The sequence below is a fragment of the Trachinotus anak genome, unplaced genomic scaffold, assembly GCF_046630095.1.
Source record: "Trachinotus anak isolate AG129_WGS33_773 ecotype Australia unplaced genomic scaffold, CSIRO_AGI_Tana_v1 ptg000019l, whole genome shotgun sequence".
Taxonomy (NCBI): Eukaryota; Metazoa; Chordata; class Actinopteri; order Carangiformes; family Carangidae; genus Trachinotus; species Trachinotus anak.
In genome coordinates, this window is record NW_027273870.1 from 17,207,077 (window position 1) to 17,235,065 (window position 27,989).

General features: G+C 39.6%; 2 protein-coding genes across 3 annotated transcripts in view; one reads left to right on the forward strand and one right to left on the reverse strand.

Annotated features, from left to right (window-relative positions):
• Positions 1-9,611, reverse strand: part of dlc1 (DLC1 Rho GTPase activating protein) — a 78,273-nt gene extending 68,662 nt beyond the window's left edge. Inside the window, exons 1-3 of one of the 2 annotated variants that reach the window (XM_071504783.1) lie at positions 7,565-9,611; positions 2,741-2,875; positions 2,296-2,406 (exon numbers count right to left, since the gene is read on the reverse strand). In XM_071504783.1, coding sequence (XP_071360884.1) covers positions 2,296-2,406; positions 2,741-2,875; positions 7,565-9,529 — 2,211 coding nt within the window. In that variant the 5' untranslated portion in view covers positions 9,530-9,611. Of the gene's footprint in view, positions 1-2,295; positions 2,407-2,740; positions 2,876-5,660; positions 5,788-7,564 lie in introns of those variants that run through there. The other variant, XM_071504785.1, reaches the window with a different exon arrangement.
• Positions 9,612-19,293: 9,682 nt separating this feature from the next.
• On the forward strand, positions 19,294-27,989 carry slc44a1a (solute carrier family 44 member 1a). The gene is made up of 16 exons (XM_071504787.1): positions 19,294-19,554; positions 19,803-19,889; positions 20,721-20,863; positions 21,983-22,119; positions 22,325-22,418; positions 22,898-23,067; positions 23,719-23,808; positions 23,961-24,103; positions 24,262-24,448; positions 25,543-25,711; positions 25,844-26,000; positions 26,144-26,227; positions 26,327-26,464; positions 26,567-26,803; positions 27,233-27,307; positions 27,480-27,989. The coding sequence occupies exons 1-16, from the start codon at positions 19,531-19,533 to the stop codon at positions 27,501-27,503; spliced, it is 1,959 nt and encodes a 652-aa protein (XP_071360888.1). The 5' UTR covers positions 19,294-19,530; the 3' UTR covers positions 27,504-27,989.

A 27,989-nucleotide genomic window follows, 5' to 3' on the forward strand; every position in this document is an offset into this window, starting at 1 on the left:
AGGAATAATGTCATGGCAACTGGGAACTGTGGGAACTGTTGAGTTTCTCTCTATGATATTCTGAGGTCTTGACCTTATCCTGTAAATTGCCTTGAGATAATATAATATAATCCAAAAGCCCCTCAATAAATTCTTGTAATGTTCAGCCTTTGTCAACACTGTGTCAGAGAGGTATAGATTAAACAAGGCTGAAGTTTGTGCTGGTGTATTTCTTGCACTGTCAACCCATGTACAATCTATAATAATAATCAGAGACATAAGCAGTAATGGGTACAGCGTAATGGCCAACAGTCGGAGTTATTCCACATGATAATGTGAGATTACATTCACATCTGAGGAAACCAAAGGTTACACATTTTTCCTTCAGGGAAATTTTTATAGTAGTAGTATTTTTATAGTTTATAGAGTAGTATTTTTATATCATTTTTATATTTATATAATTTACTAACAAATTATAGTAAATATTCTGTGCTTGAATAATCTATTATATTATGCATGTTGTATTTTTAATATTAACTTATTGTCATCTAAAACACAACTGTGATGTTTAGTTGAATTATAGATTTAACCTCAACCCTGGTTCTTCTTCTTCACATCTGCCTTGTGTTTACATCATTTAAAGGATTTGCATTGTCTACCTAAAAAGATTAAGTGGGCGTCACAAAACTTTAAGTCTGAAAGGACTCAGTAGACCCCTACAACTATTAACCACTGAGAATCTCCTTCATGAAGTCATCATCTGTTTGGCCTCAATCAATCACCCCTTGGGGGCCTCCACTGTAAAAAGCCTCCTATTAGGCTCAGTGAAAGCAGTGTTTACCCAAGCTTAGTGAGTTACCTTGGGTTACTGCAGGAATGGAGATTGTGGAAACAGTTGGCCGCAGACATCATACATCACATGTCATAGAGTATGTTGATCTGTTACTCTTAAACTAACCAAGAAATATTCCTCTATTGTGTGACGGCAGAAAAATTGTGACGTGCAACAAGACAAAGCAATGTCAAGAAGGAATTGAGAGAGATAATCCAGGAATGTGAGATGTCCTTTATGTCAAGGCATTCTAATGTTTCCACAAGTTGCAGTGTTTTGTTCCAGCTAGATAAGCGGACTGTTTTGCAACAGAAGCATCCTGTCTGAAATTATGTGTTATCCTATTATGCATCACTTCATCTTGAGATAAAGTGTCTCAACATCAGGTCTTTCTTTATATTTCCATGCAAACAATGACTTGTAAAAGCTTGCTTGAGTGCTCAGTCCGCTGGCTGCTGGCCTTGTTCACTTTGCCCTTGTTCTGAAGGCAATAGCAAAGCGAGGCTGACAAAGTCATTAAGTGAGCAAGCAAGGGGTTTGAAGACGTGCGTCTCACTCAAAGCGTGTCCCCCCTCCCTCTCCCTTGCCCTGGCTTTTCACCTCCCAGACCCCCCTTCTGACCCCTTTGTTGGGGCAAAGGGGTCTAGATGTTTGGAACCAGCTAATTATAGAGGTTTAACGTCTGCTTGGCTAAGCCCTAAGTGCTGGGGGACATTCCTACAATTGGGAAATTCACTATGAGTATGTGTGTCTGTGTGCACCCTCTGTGTTTGCTGTTTTTATTTAAACTTTTGTTTCAGTAACTACATCCCAAGAGAAAAAAAAGTATTATATAGGCCACATAAAAAGCTGCTGAACAGTAGCTCTATGCACGTCTGAAAACCATGAAGACTATTTTGACTGTTCTATCATGGACACACAAGAAAAACCAGAAACCACTATAAACAGCCACAGCTATGTACAATCAATGTTTCAAGGTCTTAAAATCATCCAAACTGATTTGAAGTTTATAATTCCTGTAATTCCTAGGATATGTAGGATAGTTTGAAAAAGCTGTAAATATTGTATAAATAACGTCCACTCTGTTCATATGTAGACACACAAACTCAACCATTTCAGATTACAAAAGGTTAAAAACTGAAACATGAAGGAGAGGAAGCCAAAAAGGAAGCAAAGACTGATGGTGAGGAAAGGTAGTGGTAGATTGTATGTGTGTGTGTGTGTGTGTGTGTGTGTGTGTGTGTGTGTGTGTGTGTGTGTGTGTGTGTGTGTGTGTGTGTCTGTATGTGTGTGTTGGGGGTGTCTTCACCAATCTCTAAACAACTCTCTATGCTGCTACATATTTTGATGTGAAAAGCAAGTTACTGACTGTTTCAAACTTAGATTAGATTCTACTAACACAATCTTTCCATGTGTTAATGTCTCATCTCATTGCTTATTATGGTGCTGCGGTATTCTGAAATCATACAGAGCTCCTGACTTACCCCACTCTTAGGTTTTGCTCCAAGGGCAAAAGCAGGTCCTGTGGAAGCAGCAGGAACATGTGGATGTGGAGGGTTTTGTGATGCTGCTGGTACAGATCCTAAATCCAACTCCTTCACATGTAAAAGACAAACATGGCAATATAAGATTAACATTCTTCTACTAAAAATAATGTTTTCCCTAATGTTTCAGTATTTCTTTAAAGATGATCAAGAACATAATACTGTAGATGCAAAACACAGGTTATCAGTGATGGTGCCCAGAAACAATTGAATGATGCTCCCTAGTGGCCACTAGGGGTAATACAAGTTTACTGAGGTGAAGGTAAAAAATGAATGAATGAAAGAATGAATATTTGAAGTTTCTATCTGAATCCATGAGATACAGTACATAAAAATACAATTCCTAATTCCTGGTTTGCAGTAGAAACTACATGCAGGTCTGTACCAGGTGTTGTCTTCGATGGAGGGCTGGGTTGCTGTCCATTGAGGAAGTGGCAATGAGGGCATTCTCAATTTCCTGGTCTAACTGGTCCAGCTTCATTAGCAGCAACACCATAGAGTCCAGTCGAGCATGCTCACGCTGAATAAAGAAACAAGTAGGAGAAAAAACACATCAACACTGTACTGAGCTCATAACATTATATTGTTATAGATAAATGGAGATAGCAAGATTAAAATAACCTTAATATGCTGCAATCAACTTTCTATTGATCTGCATATTTGAAGATCTTCTCTTGATGTTGATGTATTCTCCAGTTCAGGCCACATTTGAAACATCAAGGATAGAAGCTTTGCTTGTCTGTTTTTCTTACATATGCTTTTTGTAGAAGGTGACTACCTTTTTTCCCTTGATCATTTAATCAGTAATAAATAAGAGAGCACTAGCTACAGCTTGTTTCCTTCTTGCAGCAAGTCACATGAATGTCATCATCACAATCACATCTCAACCCATCCAATAGTTCTTGGCATTATTTCATCTACATCAAGATGAATGATTATATGAAATCAATTAATACTTTCTTGTGTCTCCAATCAATTAATGTCAAACTGACTCAATTCTGCCGACTAAACTTTAGCTTTTGGTTCTTCATCCCAAAAGAATCAAGGAATTCTGCTGTAAACTGTGTTCATGCTTCTCTCTCTACTCCTAACTTTCCTTCCTTCCTAACCAGCCTCTTCCTCTCATTTCCAGTCTCCTCTAATAAGTCTCCTTTTTTTCACACACCCTGTGCATACCTTTTGTAACATCTCTGGTCCATTTTTTTTATCACATGACTTCAAGATGTTAAATATTTTCCTATTTAGTTCTCTAATATGCACTGTTAAACTATCCAACTAAACACTGCGACAACAAGTCTCATACTGACCCCAGGTGGTGTGTCTCCAGTAAAACAAGCTAAATGAGAAACCCTTCAGCCCACCTTCACACCCCACATACCACTGTGTCCTCTGTTATCCCTCAATGCTGTTTTGTTTCAAACAATATAAGCCCTTGTTACAAGTTCAAAACCTTTTAAAATCTCTCTTTGCAGTTCTAAAGACAGTAAATGTTTTCGTTTCCTTCTGCATGTCTTTTATCCTGGCTCCGGGTGTGGCTCTCTGTCTGAGCTTCTCTCCCGAGAGGACCCCCAAGAAATGACATCACACGGCTGGCTCATTAGACCCCAACAAACCTTGTTACAATATGGTCTAACAGACCCTGTTAAGCATTTTATGAGGCTGAGCTCATGGGACACAACCACTGTGACTGTACGTTTGTGCAAAGATATGGGAGAATGTTAACATGTGAATGTGAACCTTGTTTTCATGTGTTGCATCTGTTCCTAAATGTGAAAGAATGAAGAGGAATCTCATTGGGTTATGTAGGATGAATTAAATACTTCATACACATCATATGCATGTCCTGCGATGTGGCTAATGTGGCTAGATCTTGTTTGAGTTAAGTTTACAATGGGTGTGCGGAGATGACAACATTCATATGAGCTGAGTTGTGACTAATGCTAATGTGTGTGCTGTTGACAGGCTTATGGGTCCTAGATAAAATCTGCATCATGATAAACAGTCTACAGCCTCAGCCCTGCGACTGGCTCCCAGCTGCATCGCTAATAACGTCTTATGACATGCACTTACATTTATTTTCCAGTTAGAGCCCAATTAGCCTGTCAAAAGCAGTTCCTATTGGGTTTGCTGAGAGAGCACATAGACATCGAGGGTAACGTGTGTCATGGAAATGTGTCTCGCAGTGATGCCTTCATTGGCATTCCTAGCTAGCAGCAGCACACATCGTTACGTTCTGTCTCTTTGGCAAAGTTTCACAATGAAACATTGTATCGTGGTAAAACAATGACATCTTTACGAGGCCTCGCTGAATGAACAAAAGCATCTGGCTCGAGATGGCAATAACAACCACAAAACGACAGAGTAAAAAACAAGTGCAGTGCAATGTCAGGCGCCTCAGAGAGGCAAAGTTTTTTAGGGGGCATTCTGGTGGTTTGGGTGTTCTCAGAAGGTTTCTTTTTTCTCTTTCCCATCTTTTGAGGTTTCTGTTACATTCCTCTCGACTTCCTGTTTTTTGAGATGGGAGACAGTTCCCACACTGTTTGAACTCTTAGACCCCTCCTTCCCCTTTCCTTGCTCTCTTCTTAAAACCCCCTCTCACACTCGGTGGCCTGCATCCCATTTCTCAGACCTGTCCATTAAACTGAGGGTCTCTTTCTCTGCTCTGCTAAACATAGCATTTGGACAATTATGCCTCAAAACACTGCACATGTGCTCTGTTTAATGTGGGTATATCATTCATAAAAGATGACCAAAAGTGAATAAATAACGACAGAAAAAGAAAAAGAGAGATCACTGAGATGGCGATATTTCCAAGTTGTCTACTGTTAAATAAATGGCTGTTGAGCCAGTTTGGCCCTGAGGTCAGGATAAGGCCTTGTTGCTAAAACAAATAAACACAGTAACAAAGACCAATATCAGGATAATCTCAAGCCATTATGCAAACCAGATGGGTTCATTTTCAAACTGAATCTGCAACAATAACATGGTCCACTGGGAACATTGTGATTAGTTAGTACAATATCTTTTCAGGGATAATTCCAGTGTGCTGTTGCCATTGTCAATGAAGAGATAATAACATCAGTTATGTAATTTTATTAATGATATTCAAGATCCTTTTCTCCCTTTTCTTTACATTAAATATTGTATGTTACCTCCCCTGGGATATAATAATATTAATTTTTACTGCCTAATTTCTTTTCTGTCCTCATAAAGGACATTTTATTAATAAACTGGCTCATCCAGAATGTAAATAAATCCTGTGGTGAAAACCCTGAGGTGCAGTCAAAGAGAAGATAAGCCATTACCATATGCTAGGTGGATTGCCTCTGCGCCTTCTACTTTCATGGCTGGACTCCTCTTTTTGAGTTCCAGGAGCCAGGTTTTTTGGACATTTATTCCAAAGGTTTAAAGTCATCCTTAAAACTGAAATTGGATCCAGTGGTAATAAAAGTGCAGCACTGGTTTTCCATGTCCCTACACTGGACTGCGCTCTCTCGTTTTTTGGCAGCTCATGTGGGTGACATCAACATGACTAACATGGTCATGACTAAGAGGACCTCCACGTCTCTATGCAAACACATAGTTCATGTTGAAATAAGGTAATGATAATACATGAAAATCTTTAGGATTGCACAACTTATACACTTTTCAGGGACACCTAGGCAACCCAAGGGTCAGTGTATAACATATCATGCAACTACTGTGAATGGTTGCATACATTACTCACCCATACTTGATTTTTAGGGCGTTGTGTATGAGCAGCAATATGATATCACACATGATCTGTGTAGATACATACAGATCTGCCACAGTGAAAATATAATAGAGCCAGTTCAAAACACTTTCTACAAGTGAACATGACCAAACACCACCACAAGTCATTACCATGCAGCATGCTGTCACATTATAAAAACCATAGGCATCAAAACGTCTTGTTTTAGTGTAGCACACATTTCATGGTATCATATCATAGAGTGCATACCTGAAAGACAACTGTTCATTTTAATCTGATATACCATGGAAAAACATCAGTGTTGATAAACAGAAGTAAACCTTTTTTTTTTAGGTAGTTTTATGTAGGAATACTATATATTTCAAATGTTCCTTCTGTGACCTAGTTTAACTTAGTTTAACTTTACTTTAACTCTCCAATTTAGTATTTATAAATATATTCATAAAAACTATAAACATTGAATGAATAGTTAATAACACACTGTAATGTTGTTGTAAACATATATTTAGAATGTAATTGTCAACATCTATAACCTCTCCTGTGTAAAATATGTCTTCATGGGAGTTGTTTTAATTGTCAACAAATACTGTACAATAATAACCACTTAAAGTTGCCCTTATATCTCTTAAGAACTATACAACTAAAGTGTAATACAACTTTTATTAAATGTTTATATAACACAATGCAAATTAGAGGGCGTTTCCCCAAGGTCTATAACTAGGACACCAAACCTATACAAAGATACAAGTGTGAAAACAATTCAGCCATAGGATTTTCATATTAAACTCTGTAAGAGTCGCTGTCTACAAGAGGGTGGTCGTCCTCAACTAGAACATATCACAAGAATTTGACTTTCAACAATATGGTACTTGTCAAAACAACATGCCTGCTTAATGCGTGCCGCTGCGTAAATAAAGGATTTCTTGTTGTCATTCCAAAAGGGCTAACGCTGCAATTACTAATGGTGAATAAATTCTATGTCAGTTCCTGGCCTTTGCTTTTTACTGCTGAGCTCAAATTCATGAACTGCTTATTAGGTTTTTTGAAATTTACTGTACCCTACAAGCTCACTGACTATAGCAGTGTCTAAATAGTACAACATAGAGTATTTGCTGGAGAAAGCTGTTGCAGCCCCCCCGCGCTTCATAGTCTTCATGCCCTTATAGGACCTTGTTTTGCAATGAGTGGTTGAGAAAGAGTAAAACATTTCACAGATCCCCCACTCACAGATCTGTAAGCATGTGAGAGTGAAGTCATTGTTTTCCTAAACGCTTGCCAGAGTGTGGGACAAAAATTATTTGGAGGCCGTTTATGCCCAGTAAGTCTTAGTTCATTTTAAGAGACAACTTAATTTGAGGTGCTGACGTTACAGAAACACAATTGCCACACAGAAACAAATACACAACTTATCACAACAAATATTAGTTACATCCCACTGCATCCCTTCCACACCAATATCTAGATATTTAGCCTTACCTTTCTCATGCGCACTTTGACCACGTTGTCCTCTTTCACATCTCCATGCTCATTCAACCCATTTAAAACTGGACTGGCAAAGTGTGTGTCGCTGTACGTAACTGTGTGTGCGGCTTCATCTGTTTCCTCCATTATAGAGAGTGTGGATCCTGGCCTGTGGTGTTCCCTCTCACCATCTGCCACCTCAGACGCAGGTGACTCACTGAAGTAATGACCAGAGGCTTGGTTGCCATGGATTCCCTCTGGTGAGAGCTCATAGTTGACCTCTGCACAGGCTGATGGCAGGTTTTGGGCGTGCTGCTCAGCAACTGCATGTTTATCCTCTGTATGAGAGTGCTGAACATCTGGATTTTGGGTGATATTCAAGGCAATGTTCTTTTGAGGATCCAGTACTGGGGTGTCATCTGGCTCAACGTAGCCAACTTCTAGGATAGTGTCCAGTTTTAAACAACTAGTTTCCAACTGCTGAGCTGTGGTTTGATCCTCACAAACAACGAACTCTTTAGACACTAAGCTTTCATTCATGTCTTCTGTTGGTTGACTTACGGAGGTCGTCATTTCCACATACATGTCTTTATGCTGAGTGTTGTTTGTCTGTGTGGGGTCTTTTTCTGAATATCCACTATCCAATTGTTCAGATGACACATTGCTGATAACTGTCATAGAGCAACACTGACCTCTGAAACAAATATCAGATGATGCGATTGGCCCATACCTGGCTTCTGCTGTTTTCTCGCTGCTTCCTGCTTGTGTACTTTCCTCTCCATGAGGCCCGTTCATCCCTGTCACTTCAACATTAGGCTGTTCCAGCAAAGTCTGGTGGGATATTTCACAACCATGAGGCTGATCCAATACCCCACTGCAGTCATGATGATCTTGCTCTCCTCCTTGAATGTCTCTGGAGTGATGTTTAAGTCCTGTATTTTCATTTAGAGTTTCTAGGTCATTTAATCTATCCGACAAGTCAGCGGAATCTGCGCTCCAGCTTTCACTTACTCCTTGGTCCCTTTCTCCCTCAACCATTAAAGTCACAACTGGTTCCACAGTTTTGTCAGCCGGTGACATCACATCACCACCCTCCATCATGTCAACTGAACTGTGCAGCACACCAACAGGTAAGTTTACATTTGCACCAGCATGCTCAGAGGTGGAAATCTTATCTTCCTCAACATCTGGGAGGTCAGTTTGAGGTTCCAGTTCTGCAGCAGGAGACCGGTTTAGTGTGGCCTCAGAGATTTCAGGAGGTCTGCTGTAACCCTCTGTATGGCTCTCCTTTGTTTCCTGATGATTTGGAAGTTTGCCAGGCTGCTCACCAACAGATTCAGACAGTGGAAGCCCATTGTTAGCAGAGATAGAGATGCATTGTTGCTCTTCACGAGAGATATGTGGCCTTTTAAAGACATTATCGTCATTGCAGATGTCATGGCTCTGGCTACTTTCTGTGACAACGTCACCTTCACCATTGATAGTTTTCTCACTGTTACCGCTGCTATCAGTCAGACAAGAAATATTTGCACTAGACATCCCACTGTTTGTGTTACACTGAAACTCTCCAGAATTCCCCATGTTTGCAGTTTGGAGATGCACTGATTCAGAAACCCTTTGGGGAATGTCAACATCCACCAACTCATGAGGGCCATGAACTGATCCCTCCTGCAAATCCAGTGGAAATTTTTGATTGCTGTCTTTTAGCTTCAAATGTTCTGATCCAGTATCGTCATTCCCAACAGACGCTGTAACTTCAAGTGTCTGAGCCAGGTCCTCTGTGGGCAGTTGATGGCAGCCCTCTGGCATAGACGCACACCTTGTCCGTCGACCTTGTTTGGAAGCCCCTGCTCCCATCCAAGGCCCGTCGCTGTCAACCCCATGACAACAGACCAGATCCAGATCATCATAGCTGTACTGTAATCCTGAAGGGTGAGTTACGTGCTCCTCCCAGCTTCTTTTCCGTATGGCTACTGGCATGGTGGACAGCCAGTACTATCCCATAGAGCTGCTTTTGACTCCAGGCAAAAAATAGAAAAACCAGATCTGCTGCAATCAAGAAGAGAAATGGGGATAAGAAACAGCCAATGTTGCTAAGTTATTAGTTTACTGTAAGTGAATGTGCAGATGACAATATGATAAATAATATTTCACTTTTTAAGTAAACAGCTAGGAGAAGTGGGTGGAAGTTCAAGAGGGGCGTAATTATATTGCATTCACAGCTCCTTGGAAAGTATAAACTCAGCTTGGTCTGTATGAGATGACAGGAACTCCTGTTATGCTAATCTAACATAGGAAACTGATATTTTCATGCAGAGCTGTCCCAAAGTTCATATTAGAACATGCAAGCAACACTGAATGATCTTGATGTGGCTGTGTAAAGAAGGCAGCCTGGATTCTACAACATCAAGATAGCCATCAAGACAAATGTAGATGTGTTGTTTACTTTTTTACATTTCTGTGAACTGTAACCAAACCATTTTGTCAAATTTACACCGCAAACCTCCAATATACATTAATTTCAACTGTGCAAAACTTTTCTGAAAGAATTCAGGGTGTTGGTTAACTTTTAACTGTAATTCTGCACCTACCCATGCGCCCACAAATGAGAATGATGTAACTACAGGAAACTAAAACTGAAATGTTACTCAGTGTCCCTGAACAGCTGGTTCTCTGCAATCCAAAATTATCATAACACGTTGTTTGGAATTGAACCAAGCTCTATACCGTGCTGTTTTTTTCCTGTTGTTCTAGGTCAGAATGCACAGCAGGATGCACTTAATTTAACTGATTATCTGCTATATTCAAAAAACATCATGATGGAAGCATAGGTACAAAGATATACAGTTGATAGGAAATCCTTTTTATGCCTATCGTATTCTACAGTGAGTGGAAATTACAAACCTGTTTTTATATCATATATCAATTTAATTACAATATCAATATTTCTTTTCATAGGTCACTCAGTTGCAAAGAAACTGAAAGTATTTTGGTCATGATGTCACCGGGTTGCTTCTTCAGTTTGTGAAAGAGTGAAAGCAATTTTAAAATTTGAATCAGTTGTTTTTTTTTCCACTGCCTTTTCACCTTTTGTTTCCTCAGAGGTAGAGCTGGGTGATACCAACTGCCATCTGCACCTTCTGCCACAAACCTGCACCTGGTTATTAGTTAAGTAAGGGAGGTCACAAAAAATGTCCCAGAGCAGTTGCTTCTTCAACTTGCCCTAAAACCAACAGCAAAACTGACACCTCAATACGTTTCATATATTTCATGCTGGAGTAACAACAGTTACTTCTTGTAAATTCTCCAGTGTTGACACAGATGTATATTTAGTAAACACCAGGTGATAATCCAACAAATAGGTTGCAGATCAAGGTTTTTCTGTGAGTACAGTTATCCAGAGATGTTTCGCAAAGCTGCCTTTTCATTCATCCACCAAAAGCAATCCGTCCACGTTTGGGTAACATGAATCCATCTCTTTCCAAGTGACTTGACACGCTTTATTTTGTAAGCAGTCCTTAGTTTAGGTCTCTGCAAGCCATTCTCTGGACTCTAGTCAGTATCTTCCCTGTAAAACGGTCGGACAGGCAGTGAATCCGCCAAAGGCAGGCAGAAAGCCGGGGAGCAGTGAAAAGTCCATAGACAACTTCCATCTTGATCACATTAGGGTTTTTGCTGACGCTGAATGCCAAAGAGTCGGGGTGGTGTAAGAGGGGCTGGGTTTTCTTTCCCCCACTCCACCCCTCTCTCCTCCGTTCTATCCCTTTTCTCATCAGGTCCCCTCCCCGCTGGTTTTGACAGGGAGTCTGAGTCACATCCTAGGAGCCCCATCCCCCGTCTCACAACTCACCCAACACACTATACGCATTTATTCACCCCACCCTCCTCCAATGTACTTTCTCTATTCACCATTTTAGAAACTTCCTCTCGACTTCTTCTCTTACAACTTGTCTCTTCCCTCTTCTCAGTGGACTTTGTCCTCGTTCTTCCTCAGCTTGCTATTTCACTAAGCTGGGCAAGGCTCCCACCAGTTGGTTTTGATTAGTAACAGACAGGCTGCTTCGTAAGACCTCTGGCTGTGGGCCAAGAGAGATTGCGCTTATGTTTAGGCAGTTATATCTGAGGCATGCTTTTTTTAAAAATAATTTGTCATCTTGTAACTCTACAAGCATTCTTAACCAAACACATTGGCACTGATGAAAAAATAAAAGGCTAGATATCTTTGCAGCTATGCTTTAAGAATGCATTTTTACAATATGACCACTGAGAAAATGTTGCATAACAACAGGAATAACTTTAAAGGTGCTCTAAATCTGATATCTTTGTTTTAAAGGAGACCAAAGCATTTAAGTAACCAAATGCCAGCAATTCATTTCCTAATATAGTAATTTGTCAGAGGCACCTAGTAGAAAGAAAAGGCAAAGGCAGAGACATTTACACTTGATGTCACCAAGACCATTTCAGACAAACGTTAATTAGCAAATTTTGACTTTCTCAAACTTCGATTGAGACTGGGGCTGTAAAACAAGCAGAGTATTTCCACTGATTTCCATTTCCACAGCCTGTCAGTCAGAGACTTGAAGGCCTCCCAAGACTCAGACAAAATAAGCTTCATAAATTAATAACACTCTTGCACTAACATCTCTTCTTATATTCTCTTTTGTGTCACCCAAGTACTCTATATAGTTATAGTGCTTCCCCACACAAACTCAAGCTGTGACCAGATATGTCAAGTTGATTTTTTGTCAACAAGGTCAGCTGCACAAAAAGAGCAACAGGGACAATCCAAGCACAAGAGAAAACTGGAATGAAGCCCCCTCCAACTACCACTGCAACCCTGGCCTCTAACCTCTGGGTCATCCAGATGTGAGGTGAGGCTCTGGATACATCTTTTCTTGGGGGCCTTGCTGGGAAACTGTGCACTGCTGTCAGTGTTGGCTCTCCAGGGACACAGATGGTCATACTCAAAGGGGAAGGATCCAAGTTCAACAACACTCCTCTGTAGCATGTCACATGATGCGCTCTGTGGTTATACCAAGTGCAGTGTAACGAAATATCTTTTAGTCACAGTAGCTTCCATGTGGATATGGCTGATGATTGAAGTGCAGAGGCCAGCACAGAGCATGACTCAGGCTATCCACTCATTACCTCCTGTGGACATCCAACACATGCCTATAATTTAAAAGACCAGGCCTCCCCCTTGCCAATCAGACCGTCCTGCATGGCCACAGGCTAACTGTTCTACGTCACAATCTGATCCATCAGTGACGTTGTGCAAACACATATTCAATGTGCATATGTGGGACTAGATGCCCATCAGCAACGTCTCTGTGTGCACGGTTTTGTGTGAGCTGTGAGAGTGCTGAAGCATTAAAACAAAATGCTTGAAAAAGAGTAAAGAGTAAACAGTGGCTCTGTTGGGCACAGCAGTACTTTGAGCTAAATGCAAGAAATGCTGACAATGACAACACGAACTGAGGACTGATGACTGATTTTTAGCAGGATAAATGGTTATCTTGTTCTCCATCCAAGCTAAGTTAATGTGCTAATGTGCTACTGCACTGTCTTTAATGCTAATTAGCATTAAAGACAGTGCAGTAGTATTGTGTGTGCAAAGTGCAGAAGTACAACCCTACAATTGATAATGGGATATGAATTGTGCATTTATTTGGTCATATAAAAAATGATAGTAGTACTAGAGGAAAAGTAAGGTTATCAACAAAGTTATTAAATTAATGGCCATCCATCCAATAGATGAGACATTTCACTTAAATTCACAAATGTCAACCTCATAGTGGTGCTAGAGGAAACATCAGGGGACCACTGAAGTCATCAGGATACATTATCTGGGAATCCTGAATGTCCGTGTAAAATTTCATGGCAATCCATCTAAAGTTGCTGAGATGCTGTATTTCAGGATTGGCCATAGTGGTGGTCCTATCTACCAGCAGACCTAGAGTCATGCTGCTAGCATGGCTAAAAATAATTCACTGTTAGAATAACTTTCCCTTATAATACAAAGCTTCACATGTCTGAGTATGACTTCGCAAAACTCTCTGAGATAATATGAACTGAAGCACTCTCCTTTTTTGTGGTGATTTGTGTGGATGGGTGTGCAGTACAGGCTATTCTGGAATCCGTGCTTATGTATATAGTTATTTCTTAGTATGTGAATATTTATTTGCCCTTAAGAATCATCATTACAGGCCAGACTCTGTCGAGGTCCCACATCACAGAGGATGAGCATGAGCATTCTCATAGGCATGCAGCATCATTGGTCACATGTCTACAGCGGTCACATACATGGTTAAGAAAGACCTATTCATGATTCACCCTATAATCCCCCACTGTTCAAGCTTCTTAAGTGGAGCAGTGAGGGCCCAAAGGAAACAGCCTCACATTCCTCACTGATATAGTTTATTATTGGAAAAATAAGCCAGCCTAAATCATGGGCACTGAGTGTTTGCCCATGTAGGAAAATGTAGGTGACGCTTGTAGAGAGAAAAAAAAACAAAAAAAAAAAAACAGTCCCTCCCATAACTGAGTCATTTTGAGTCCCTGCATATACAAAGAATGCTTTGAGAAGATTTTGTTGCAACCTTTTTAAGGTTTCTTTAAATAACTATTTCCTACTGTACTTGCCTAGTAGTTATGCGAAGTTATAAAAATGAATCTTGGATTCATTTACACTAAAAAGAAAACTAAACAAAACGCCAGAATCTCATCTGACGTTCTAAAAATAATGTCAACAAACCACACCAAGATCCTTGCAATCCTTTCCTGTCGTTCGCTATGCCCTGTGGTTAGCTCCCTTTTTCAAAAGGCCAGAGTCATGCTGGTTTAAATAACAGTGTTCGAGGCCTGGGTGGGAACTTGAGTGGCAATATTCTTGAATTAAACATATCAGTGTAGATGATGCAACTCAAATGCATGTAAAAAGACAGCTGAGGGCTGCATTGCTGTCTTAATTAAAAAGTTCTCCTAAATCAACTTTTCCAGATTATAACTCGCTTTGCTTGCGTGGGTCTAAGCGCAAGAAGTCGTCGTGGGAGAAACCGAGGGGGTCCTTGGCCACTTATTATGGGTTATAATGTGACTGTTACCGTGGGAACAGGAAGTACAAGTTATTGAGGATACAGACCATAACAGGCTAAAATAATCTTCTTGAGAGAGGGTCCGTGTGAGTATGTGTGTGCATGATACAAGGGAGGACATTATATTTGTGCATGTATATATGATTGTGTGTATATATGTGTGTGTGTGTGTGTGTGTGTGTGTGTGTATGTGTGTGTGTGTGTCTGTTGCAGAATACTGTAGCATGTTGTTTGGTACATCAAATGATGATAGAGACTTGTGTCATCTGGACCTTATATCTTTATGACGACAGTGGAAAATACTGCTCACACATTGAGAAAGTCCCATCAGTGTTCACTGTGTACCATCTGTTTTCTGTCTCACATGGTTTAAAGGCCTGAATGACCAGCAGCATCACATCGCCACTTTAAAAGTCACTGTTCTAACAAGAAAACAAACATCGTTCACAGTAACTGCATTTGTGTGGGTAGTATTTAATCAAACCAATCAGGGATGATACACTATACTTCAACTCAGCCAATATTATAATGTTAAAACAAAACCACCAGAACCATTCATGGGGATGAGCCTCAATATCTGTTCAGGCTCCCATTATTCTGCCCTTATCTTGTATATTCAAAGCATACCATATCATGCACAACAATATCCTATTAATATTCAGGTGCCTAATAAGCCAATTTTTTTCTTGTAAACACAATATGCCATTTGGATGATAATAATATTTGGCCCTTCTTCTGCTATTAAGAAACCTGAAGCACCTATTACATACAGGCTTTTTAGAAAATGGGATACTAATGTACATGTAAACAACCTATTCTAAACAAGACCTTGATGATGCCACGAAATGGAGACCTCAATTTCACAGAATATTCCCCTCCCAAAGAGCAGTGAATCTTACATGGTGACGTCATCTTGGATAAGCAGGAATAAATAGAAACTCCAAATAAGAAAGCCATCACAAATTTTAAAGAATTCTCGCCTCTTTGCCCACCCTTTGCTCTTTTTCCACACAACTTGGATCTGGATCTTCATCTCACAGGAGACTCAACCTCACCTCTTGTTTTTCTCCCTCTATATGAATGGCATCAGGCAATGGTATGTGACAAGTAGATTTGAACTCTATTCTCCTATCAGGTTTTTGTAGTCAAGAGAAAAGTCATGTGGACCAGGTCCAACAGTTTTGGTGGCAGCTGGAAGTTGTATGACTTTGTTTTCCTGGATCCATATTCATCATATATATTTACAATCTATCCACCTAATACAGTCATTCTGCTTCTTCATGTTGAAATTTTACCATTGTCATTTTTACGATTGTCTACTGTCTACTCTCATACATATACTGCATGCCTGTCCATCCTGGAACATCTTCATTGGTTCATGTTTTTTCTCTGTTTTTGTTAAAAAGGAAGTTTTTCTTCATCCAATTACAGGATTTACTGTAAGAATTGGGGGTGTTATAGTTGTACAAACTGTAAAAATCGTATGTGTAATAAACACGCACATAAATAAATAAATAAAACTGATTTGACTTCACTTCACTTCAATTACACCTCACTAGGGACAAAAAAAAGATCAAGGATACACTGAAAAACAAATGCAGTCTATGTTTTGCTTCTGCAATCTACCTGCATCTTAAACAGACAGTTCCATATGGATCAGGGCATGGTTAGATGGCAACAACAGCTGGATTTCATTTGTGTACTCTGACTTAAACACATGGCCCATAACCCTATAACCACCCGCACCTGAGCACGTTCTCACACATCTGTAGCCTTAAAAGGTGCACAGCAATGCAATCCTTTTTTTTTTTAGGGATTATGCCTTTGTTGTTAACCCTATAATGCCAAATGCATCAAATTTGATACAAGCATTTCTGAGACCTATTGCATCACCTTATGGTAAAAACTTCACTCAAAACCCTCTTGTATCCAATCTGATACTTGTCTTCCAACCCCTGGTGGAAACCTTTATCACTACAACAATTCAAACACAGTACATGGGACAATCCAAGTTGGCCACCTTCAGATAGTTCCCAACTCACTGGATCAAGGTAAGGAAAATTGCGATTTTTACGATTTTCCAGTGACATTTTCTTTGGAATTTTTAGTAATATTCCAACATGAACACTTAATATGTTGAAGCAAGTTATAATTACATAATTTTTTGCATTTTTGTATGTCATAAAATCATGTATAAAATTTGGATAATAAATAAAGGTTCCAGATTCAAGAAATCAGAATTTTCTGTCCATTATTTCTGGGGTCAGGCGTTACAGGGTTAAATATTAAAATTCTAATTCAGATTTGTGTTCCTTATTTAGCCAACAAAAAACTACACAGCTTTTCTTGAATAATGCCATATGAATGAGAAGTATTTGATTTCAGTAATTTATCACAAAATCTTACAGCTATTTTTGCAAAAAAAAAAAGTAGGTGCTACATAGAGACTTCGAGAAATTTGCTTTTTGGAATTCATCACATCCTCCAAAGCTTTACTTTTTTCTAACAGCTTGAATCTTAAAAGCATCTGAGGACATAAGCACATAATATTTATCCTCTTGCCTTGTTTATGAGGAATGATTCTTGAGCTTGGACCAGACCCTGTGAGCGCCAAGATAGTGACGTACTACAACCCCCCACCCCCAACCAGGATTCTGCTGAACATATGCTGTGCTGGCATTGACTCTTCCACTGGAGATCCAGGAAAATGTGTTGTCCTTGGACACCGTTGCCACAGCAGCATCAGCAGGACATACTTGAGACCAAGAGTCAGGAGATTCAGGGCCAGGAGCTGTTTCATCATTTGATGAGAGGGACCTCTCAACAACTTATGTTTCCACTCCATGTTGGTTTGCATTTGGGTTCCAAATGTAACCTCCCAACATCTGTGCTTGTTCTCTCACATCTGTACATAATCAGCTGCTCATCATATGTTCTGGTCCTGCAAGATATGCATTTCCTTCCTCTACGTTTTGCTTTTAACCTATAGTGACACAATAACAGCTCTAATGAGGTGCATGTGTGCCTGTCTGGGATACAATGTGTTAAAAAATATATTATATATAAGTTCTAAAGCTGCAGAAATGATGCATTAGTCAGTGATGCACCTTCAGACACACAGCTGTATAACTGTGCCTTCATAGAGCAAAAAGTAGATGAGATTGTAATGCAATGCATAGTGCAATAAGAGTTGGTGGAGAATACAAAGCAAGTCACCTCTTCCACAGGAAACTGTCTGACATTCCAGCCCACTCAGGAAGTGTACAGGTCAGGAAACCTTCACTACAAGGAGCTAAAACTTCTTGAAAAACAGAAGGCAGGGGTGATATCTCCTTGAAAAGATGCTACCTCATGCACCCGAATCTAGTTATGAGCCACGAATTACAAATAATAAAATAAAAAAATAACTCAGGCTCAAGGCTGTCAGTTCAAAAACCTCTATTCCTAGTATAGAAATAATGCACAAGGGGCCAGTTCTTCAGAAATACAAATGTTGCAATACAGGAACAGGATTAACCTTCAAATTCAAATAACTACTCTTTGCCTCTACTTGGACTTTTAAATATGTGTGTATGAGATGCTCCTACCACATGTGGTTAAGTTGCACGGTGACTGAGGAGACGGTCATTCAGCTGGAGGGGCTGCCACAGTCTCTTTGTCAGCACACATCCCCACTCATGTGTCTGGGCAAGTTGTAGTCTGCAGTCCTCCAGCAGCAGGGCTACATAGGACTGCATGTAATATATAAGCAAGTCAACATTTGATGGAGGAAACGAGATGTAATAACTTGACACAGACTGATGGGGGTGACAAAATCTCATATTAATTATATAGGGAGTTGTTGTCCCCTACATTGAGAGGAGCGCCCGTCTGGTCTATTTAGTTTACATTTTCAACATGTGGCTGGGTTATTTATTTATTTTAACACATTGGAAAGAAAGAAGATATGTAGCGATGTAGGGTAAATGTTGCCTTAGCTGTCCACGTTGGAGGCACTTAAACTCCTTATGCTCCTGTGCCACCTCAATGTGGCAGATTGGGCTCAGCCGGTGTATGAATCTTAAACCCATCATTACTCACCTTGGTGGGTTAAATGTGTCAGCCGCAAGGTGGCACACTTAGCAAACTGGCAATTCCCGCTGAAGGGTTAATTTAAGTCAGTTAAGCCTTCGCTGTCTTTTTAGTTTAGTTTTCTGTCATCAAGAGACAAGCCTCCCAACAACTATTATTTGTACTGTTCAAAAATACCTCACGGTTTACAGTGACTGCTTTACTCCAGCAAACGGCGCCAAATTCTACACGCGTGTCCCAACTGTGAACCGACCAATGAGCTGCTTTCACGAAACAATGTCACTTTCTAAATGCTGTATATGCTTCAGTTTTGATGGGAAACAACAATTACGTATAAAAATACTACTACTACTACCACTACTACTTTTACGTTGTCATGTTGTCCTTTAGTTTATAGCCTATAGTCCCATGCACATGCTGTAGAGTGAGGATGCTTTCAAAAATAATGCCGTGGGTTAAGGTTGTTCCACGTTTGTAATCATCATGTAATCATGCTATGTTTCTTTAGCTAAGTCAGATTCTAGGCTGGAAATAGACTTTTCCGAGTGCCCGTGAAGGCAGCATAAGAAATTTGACGCCTTCCGCGTTTACCTGCAGTTTACGTGAAGTTCACTAATGGGCGTTTGCCAATGAAACGAGCGGGGCATAAATAAAAGTGAATATTTGTGTCCTGGCACCGGTTATCGGGAAACACAAAGAAGATAAGAGGGAAGAGAAAGCGAAAGGGACATGAGCTGAAAAAAGTTTGACGGAAGAAAAGGCGTTTAAAGTTTTGTTTCGGTTTAGCTGAAGTCGTCCTGTTCCTCCGTGTTCACGATGGGATGTTGTAACAGCACAGAGGTAAGTTAGAAACAAGACACGATGGAAGTTATGGCTACTTTAAAACTTCAAAACAGACGAGCTTTACCCATCGTGTGCAACGGTGAACGTCACTTCTCCAGCAGGAGCAGCCGCCTGCTTTATAGCAACAACGCAATAGCTTGTTTTTGTCAGCTGGTGTTGGAGCAGCAAGGTCGCTACTGCCGCGCAGTCCCAACATAAACAGAACTAAGGGTGACCGCTTCTGTCTGTTATTTATGCCTTGGCAGAGCAAACGTGACTGGAAACCGCTGGAGGAGCGCAGCTGCACGGACATCCCATGGCTCATCATATTCATCCTGTTTTGTATAGGAATGGTAAGTGTTTAGTTGAATAATATATGAGTCTAATATACCAACCCTGCATTAAGTAATACCTCCATGACAGCGGCAATGGTCGGTTTCTCGTTAAAAACTGTTTTAAAGAAGTGTTGATTCAACTTCATGGTCATTTTAGAGCATACTGTGTTGAGTTGAATTGTAAAGCGTCACAGTGTGCTCGTTTATATCAATGGGGGATGAACAGTATTGCATTACACTCGCAGAAGTAGAATGAAAAGTGGAATAATCAAGCAGAATCAACACCTCTGTTTATTATTTGCAAGGGAGTGTGTGTATTTATGCATGTCCCTCTATCACATGCATAGAGGCTATACTGACCAATCCATGAGTACCTAGCAATAAAGTTGGGGATCAGGGAATTTGCACTTTTATGCAAGCATCTAACCATTGTATCACCACTGCAGTAAATTCAGGTTTGGTTGAAAGTGATACAGCAACATCCTGATTCAATTTCATAATCATTTTAGAGGTTGTAGTTCGTGGTGTTGGTGAATTGCACTGCATTATATTCAGCATTACACAATACAATGCAATAACACAACAAGGCACAACCCTCGGAATCATTAGAAATTTGAATCAATACATTTCAGTTTCAGCAGCTGAACATCGTAAACCTTCACAAAGGTAGGATTTATTGCAGGACTGATGGATGGGACTGTAGGTGTAAAGTAACATGTTTTGATTCTAGATTCTGTACACAAAACTATTAAAACTATGAAAGATGAGCTATCTGCTTACTAATGTACTTAATCTTTATATTTCATGCAGGTGGTTAACACTAACTATTCTGATCTGTGTCATCTGCAGGCATGTATTTGTGGGTACCCCATTGCCACAGGAGCTGCCTCCAGACTTATCTCAGGATATGACAGTTATGGCAACACTTGCGGTCGGACTAACAACAAGATCGAGGGAGTACCCCTCAGTGGCCGGGACATGACAGAAAACAAGTTAGTTTGATTATTTACAAATGACTTAAAATGTGACATTTAAAAAAAATAAAATAAATAAATATATATATATATATATATATATAGAATAAGAAAATGTATCAAATCCCTGCTGCCCCTTAAATACTTTAATCTGCCCTGTTTTCCTGCTTAGATTGATAACAGTGTCAATTATTCAGTTATTGATTCTATACATTAAAGTTGATCGGTTGAGACTTCTTTTGCCCCCTGTAGTAGAGTGTTGGTGGCACAGGAGAGGCCATTCAATGTTACATGTTGCCATGCAAGGGTTGCATCAGGTAATCCTAATCTAATTTTCCACAAACAAGCAGTTGCTGCATTTGTAAACACTTAAGTTTACTTCCTGTTCTGTCTTACATGGTTAACAAGGTTGAGCTGTCCAGACCATGACCTCTTTACATTTGTTTACCTTATACATTCCAAATAGCACTCTAATCATTCACTTTTACACAAAAGTTGTTGAAGTTGTCAGCAGTTGTGTTTTAACCTTTCTGGCAAAATCCTCAGTGTTTTCCCCGTCCACGAGACAGTGCTCAGTCTGTTCGGGCAACAGAATTTGCATAAATTGAAGAGAATAAGATGTTATCAGTCAGGAGGTTAATGCAGAATAATATCACCAACACAGCTACACTGACCCCTCAGTGCACTGTGTTCTGCTGCTTAAATTCTTCATATATCTAAATTACTTGCATACCTCTATCTTTATCATTTCTCTCTGTCTTTAATGTGATATACTTATCATCTGGAGAGAAATGTCACAAATTCTCCCTGTCCTAATTTATGTGAGGGGTCTTTGATTATATTCCCGCTTTTGGGCAGTGGATTTCCATCAGCATGCAGCCTGCAAGCCCGGTTTTACTGAAACAATGGGTCATGCTTTATTGATGGGCTGATTGCCCATGGAGGCTTTGAATAAAAGGCGTTTCGGCTACAAAGAAGGATCTGTGTGACAGGCTAGCAAATGTCAACATCTTTCATTTTCTGGCAGGACAGACCAGTCCCAACTGACATTGTAATAACAAAATATACTGACATTTGTGGCAGCACTTTCATACTGAACATTTAATAAACCTGGAATTAAATTTCTCTTCCTCTCAGGTATGTCTTCTTTCTAGACCCTTGCAACCTTGACCTCATTAACAGGAGGCTAAAGTCCATTGCCCTATGTGTCTCCAAATGTCCGGCTACAGAACTGCAGACACACAATGACATAAAGAAGTTTGCTCTGAGTAATGGTGAGAAAGTTGGATGAGTGAACATTTTTTTGAGAGAAAAGCTGTTCCAGTGCATGAATCGAGAGATATTTTCATGTATTTATAATAAATGTTGGACATAAATGGCATACAAATTGAATACCATTATAAAAGCTTTCAGACAGATTTTTAAAATATTGTAATGAAACTGAACATGTAATCTAATTTTTGGTTTTCCTGTTGTTAGGCTCTCATCTCTGTTCCTATGATATTTCTCCGACAAAATACACAAGCCATTCAGAGAGATTCACTAAATGTCCCAAGCTTCCTGTTGTACAAAGGTAACCAAGGATTTCCTTATAACTCATAAACAAGACAGTTACTTCACCAGTTTTTCTGTTTGTATGCCACCATAGTTATTTAATGGAAAAGGGAACATCCAGTAAGAGCTCGTCAAAGGTTAATGAAGCTGATGTGGGTACAATATGTTTAAACCAGGGTGGCAACTGACAGAGATGTTTACGTCTCTGGTGTTTATAGGGGAAACTGCTATCCTTGTGGCATTGCTGTATTTCCATTTTTTAAAATAGTTTTGTTTTAGTTTTTTTTTTTTTATAATTTTACTATCAAGTCTACAAGTCCATTTATACATGTCCCGGGACCAAAAAAGGACCAAATAGATAAAACAAAATATATATAACAAAAATATACAGTATATAGATGCTGCTGTCCATATGCTGCTTTCCATAGACTTCTGCCTCAACAACTGATTATTAAAAATAAATAATTAAAAATGTTCTCATCTTTTTCATGTTTGCAGTAAGGCTATCCCGGTGTTACACCGCTGTATTCCTGTGGATATCAGCTGCTGGGCTAAATTTGCCCAGGCATTCATCACATTTGTCAGTGACAACACTGTGCTGCGCCGAGTCATTGTTGGGGTTATGGCCAGCAAGGAGATCATCATGGGCCTGTGTGTTCTGGCTTTAGGTATAACTCATGGTTACATCTGCCTTATCATGTGCATGTGGATATGTCTGATGAATAATGAATTGCTTTTATCCAGTGAGAAACTACGGCTGTGTTTTTGTTTTTTTTTTCTGCTGCTGTAATTGCTCAGGAGGATTCAGTAGGAAGGCAACTGTTGGAGGAGAAGCTATTTTTGTCAAAATAATAACAGGAAATGTCTGAGTGGTTACCCATTGTATACACTAAAGTTCAGCCCACAGGCATTAATTAATGTTCTGCTCTTGCTCCTCTCATTGGTACAGCAAAATTGACTAAACTGATCCTATGTCAGTTTTAGACACCTCTCAGCTATTTTATCTTTGTTATCTGTTATAACAGGAAAGTCTTTCCCTTCATGGGATGTTTGGGCTTTTGTCAATCCCAGCTTGATGTTGTACTGTTTAAATGAAGCACAACCATTCATACTATTTAAATAAATTGCATATATTAGCTAGTTTTTTTACATGTGACAGATAAAGCTTTGTTTTATCAAACCTTACAATGAACAGCTATGGTTATATACCATACTATAGGTACTATTCTGCAGTGTGATACATTTTGTCCCATTTTAGCAGTGTTTAATATACTCATATGATGGGCTGTGTTTTTTTTTTTTTTTTTCCTCTGATGCAGTTCTGTCCCTGATCATGATGGTTGTCATTCGTTACATCTCCAAAGTGCTGGTGTGGATTGTAACAGTTCTGGTAATCATCGGCTCCATAGGTAATTTTCAAAAGCAGCAGTCTGTATGGCTTTAAGCACTTGTAACCACCCAATTCTTTTTGACATTTTTTGAATATGTACAGGTTTCATTCAGGCACACGTAATACTTCATGCTTATACAAGACAACAGTTTCTGCTCTGATCTTATGCAGGCGGGACAGGCGTCCTCTGGTGGCTGTACGCTGACCGCAGGAGTGCCGTTGAAAGTAACACCACATTAGTATTTGAGAAAGAAGTGGCCTCAGACAATGTCAAGGCCCTGCTTGTGTATGCAATCGGTGCAACAATTTTCACGGTATGTCTGAGTGCACAAGTTCTGTATGTGTGCATTTAGTACAACTCTTTCCTGATATGGCAGTAACGATCTGTTTGTTTAAATGTAATCATCTAACTCCACAGTTCCCTAGAATGATTGTAATAGATTACTAGAAACATCTTGGTATAATCCTTTAGGTAGTTCTCCTGCTGGTGATGTTCTTCATGAGGAAGCGTGTGGCCCTCACCATCTCCCTGTTCCATGTGGCCGGTAAAGTGTTCATCCACCTTCCCCTGCTGGTCCTGCAGCCATTCTGGACCTTCATTTGCCTCATGCTCTTTTGGGTCTACTGGATCGCTGTCCTTCTCTTCCTCGGGACTGCAGGTTAGGACAGAGGCTGGTCTATGTGGATGTTTTTGTGGATGTTTGTCAGATTCAAAACTGCAATCCCTGTTCAGAATAATTTTGTTGGTGCGTCCTTGCTTCAAATCAGTTTGTAATGTCAGTGCAGTACACAGACTAGTTTTTTAGCATCAGACATGTTAGTGATACCATTTCCCAAACAAGTAGAATATTAAGTTTGGGATTTGTGACATTTTATCTTGGTTTGGTGGCATGACTAAACTCCCACATCTGGAATCTTGTGCCAGTCTTGTGATGTGGGAGGATGGAGTCAAAGAACCACTTCTCTCTTCAGCTCCCACTTCTCTTTTTTCTACAGTTGATTTTTACTTCTGCCAAAGTGGTATTTAAAACAGCAGGCCCGCACAAGTGAAGTCAAAACATCACAGTCTCTTCCTCCATGTGAACTATTCTCTCAGTTATGTTGTGGTTAAGTATGGGAATCAGTAAACATTAGTGATTACAACTGCAGCTGGAGTGAAACTGTAAATTACAGACTTACTGTGAACTTTGTTTTATAAATATACAATATAGTAAAACTTTTGCAATTTATTTCTGTTTATATGATTAGTTGAATCAAATCTTTGTTGAACTCAGTCACTTCAGAAGTGTAGAGAAGAAGATGGCATAGCTGTGAAGATGTCCCATATTGTTTCTATGAAGAAGAGTCACAGAGTATAATTAGTGAATTTATGAAATATGGTGCATTTTGATGTACAACTCAGACCATTTGTGCCCAGATAATTTTGTTTTTTGTTTTGTTTGTTTTATTTTTTGAGGCATTTTATGCACCTTAATAGAGTTGTTGTGTTGGTTGAGAAATGGCAGAAAATGAGGGTCAGTGGTCACAGCAATACAAAGTGATAGAGGAGGGTTTTGAGTTCATGAAGAACAGTGGCGACAAAGTAGTGAGCTGAGTTGTTTGATGCAGACTTATATGAATTACAAGTAAGTCAGTCAAGTACAATTTATTGCACTTGTTTCCAAGTAAAATGCTTAAAAACATGAAGAAAATACATTGGGACTTATTATAGAACTCAAACACACACACTCACACACTCGTGTTCTCCTCACAGGGACACCTATAAAGAACAACTCCACAGGTGTAGTTGAATATCAAATGCAAGGACCTCTTCAGTACATGGTGTGGTATCACGCTGTGGGTCTCATCTGGATCAGTGAGTTCATTCTTGCCTTCCAGCAGATGACCATTGCTGGAGCTGTGGTCACCTACTATTTCACAAGGTACAAAAAAAGTAACTGAAAATTATTTGTGTTTTAGCACCTGGCAGATTTAATGTCATGTTAGTCTGATAATTCACTTTTTAGTCTATATAATTTCAATTATGTCGTCTCCCTGTATCTGATTAACGGAAGGAATAAGTCCCAGATGCCAGCAACTCCCATCCTGTCTTCTATGGCACGTACCATCCGCTACCACCTGGGTACTCTGGCCAAAGGCTCCTTTATCATCACACTTGTTAAGATCCCTCGTCTCATCCTAACATACATCCACAGCCAGCTCAAAGGAAAGGTGAGCTGTGATCATTATTATAAGTTTAAAAACTCCATTGCGCTTACATTAAGCCAGTAAGTGACCATTTATGGCATTTTTCATATATATAATAAATGTATACTGTTGTTGACATAACCTGTAAATTTCACATTTCCTCACAGGAAAATGCCTGTGCTCGTTGCATGCTGAAAGCTTGTGTGTGCTGTTTGTGGTGCCTGGAGAAGTGTCTAGCATACTTGAATCAAGTAAGTAACCTCAGGTTGGTAAAAGAAGAAAATCTAGCAAACACTAGATACAAGATCCCAAATATCGAAGGTAAACATGACCATATCGTATAATTTCAGAATGCTTACACTGCAACAGCCATCAACAGCACCAATTTCTGCACCTCGGCCCGTGATGCTTTCCTTATCCTGGTGGAGAATGCCCTCCGAGTGGCCGCCATAAACACTGTGGGCGACTTTATCCTCTTCTTGGGAAAGGTACCACACAGAGACATATTCTGACACATAGAGACATAAAGTTTTTCATGTGAAAAACAGACCTCAGATATTTTCTAACCAGCCTTGAATCTGCACTCTCAGGTGCTTATAGTGTCCTGTACAGCTTTTGCTGGCGTCCTGGCTCTGAACTACCAGAAGGACTACACCGTGTGGGTGCTGCCTCTCCTCATCGTCTGTCTGTTTGCCTTCCTGGTGGCCCACTGCTTCCTTTCTGTGTTTGAGAATGTGGTCGACGTCCTCTTCCTATGCTTTGCTGTGGACACAAAGTATAATGATGGCAGCCCTGGACGGCAGTACTACATGGACAAAGCCTTAATGGTGAGAGGAAAGCGTCTATAGGGAGATTATTGTTATTACTTGTTTTTATGTCATTTCTTATGTACTTTTGGAGTGTTAAATTTGCTGATCAATTGCTGATCAATTGCACCAATCACCAGAAAAAATTCCTTGTATGTGAAAACATACTTGGCAATAAAACTGATTCTGATTCTGATTCTGATTCTGATTCTGATTAAATGTTTTATTTATTTATTCTGACTCTGTGTTTTTCATCACATTATATATGAATTTTCGGCATCTCATGGAAAAACATGTGGACAGGGGGAAATCAATTTCCTAATGGCCATTTTGATTTCTTGGACATTTGTAAACTTGAAGGAGCATTTTTGCATTTCAGGATTTTTTTCTTAACAATGTACAAGAACAGAAAGTAAAATAACTGTTCTGTAACTCTGTTTTCCCTCCCAGGAATTTGTTGAGAACAGTAAGAAAATGGGTCAGTACAAGCCAGATGATGGAGATGGACGGGAGATGAGGTCCATGGTGAGTTGAACTGCCTTTGTAGTGTTACCAGTAGACTGGATGTAAGCTGTTCAGTATCAAATAAAGAGCAAAAATACAGCATCTGGTTTGGTTATCGGTTGCCACATTCATTGGTTGTGATTGACAATCAGTTGATGACAAAGTGAGTAAATGCTTCTCTTTTTTCTTGCAGGCACGTGGGGGGACTTTAGCTTGACCAAGTGTCAGAAAAACTGCCAAAACCACTAAAAATACTCTTAAGCTTAACTCAGAGTTTACCAGCATTTTACTCCAGGGACATCAGTAAGATAACAATCCCTTTTTATAAAGAAACTTTACATAGCTTCAATGAAACAGGCATTGAGTTTTATTGTTTATTTTTAAGAGAGGAGATTGCAAATTAAAGTTTGAAACTAAGAGTTGTATAGCAAAAGCTAATCTGGGTTTGTGTTTTAGCTTTATCAATAAGATGGATGCAATAGTTTTACCTTTTTTTATATACCTGAGTTTTTCGTTTTATTACATTAAAAAAAAATTTAATTGTTAAACATGGTTTAACGTGTTCTTTTAATAGTGTTAGCTGTAGTTTGATTTTTGCTCAGTGTACATTTTGAAATGGATAACTATGTTTTGTCAAAGGCCGTTGAATTTGTTTATTACTTATAAAATTTTATACCTGAATAAAACCCAGTGCATAATTTTC

Excerpts from the sequence above, each read along its gene's own strand:
- slc44a1a (XM_071504787.1), top strand. The coding sequence starts at position 19,531 with ATGGGATGTTGTAACAGCACAGAG. Across the intron at positions 25,712-25,843 it reads GTCACCTACTATTTCACAAG|GAATAAGTCCCAGATGCCAG; the intron begins GTACAAAAAAAG and ends GATTAACGGAAG. Across the intron at positions 26,001-26,143 it reads ACAGCCAGCTCAAAGGAAAG|GAAAATGCCTGTGCTCGTTG; the intron begins GTGAGCTGTGAT and ends ATTTCCTCACAG.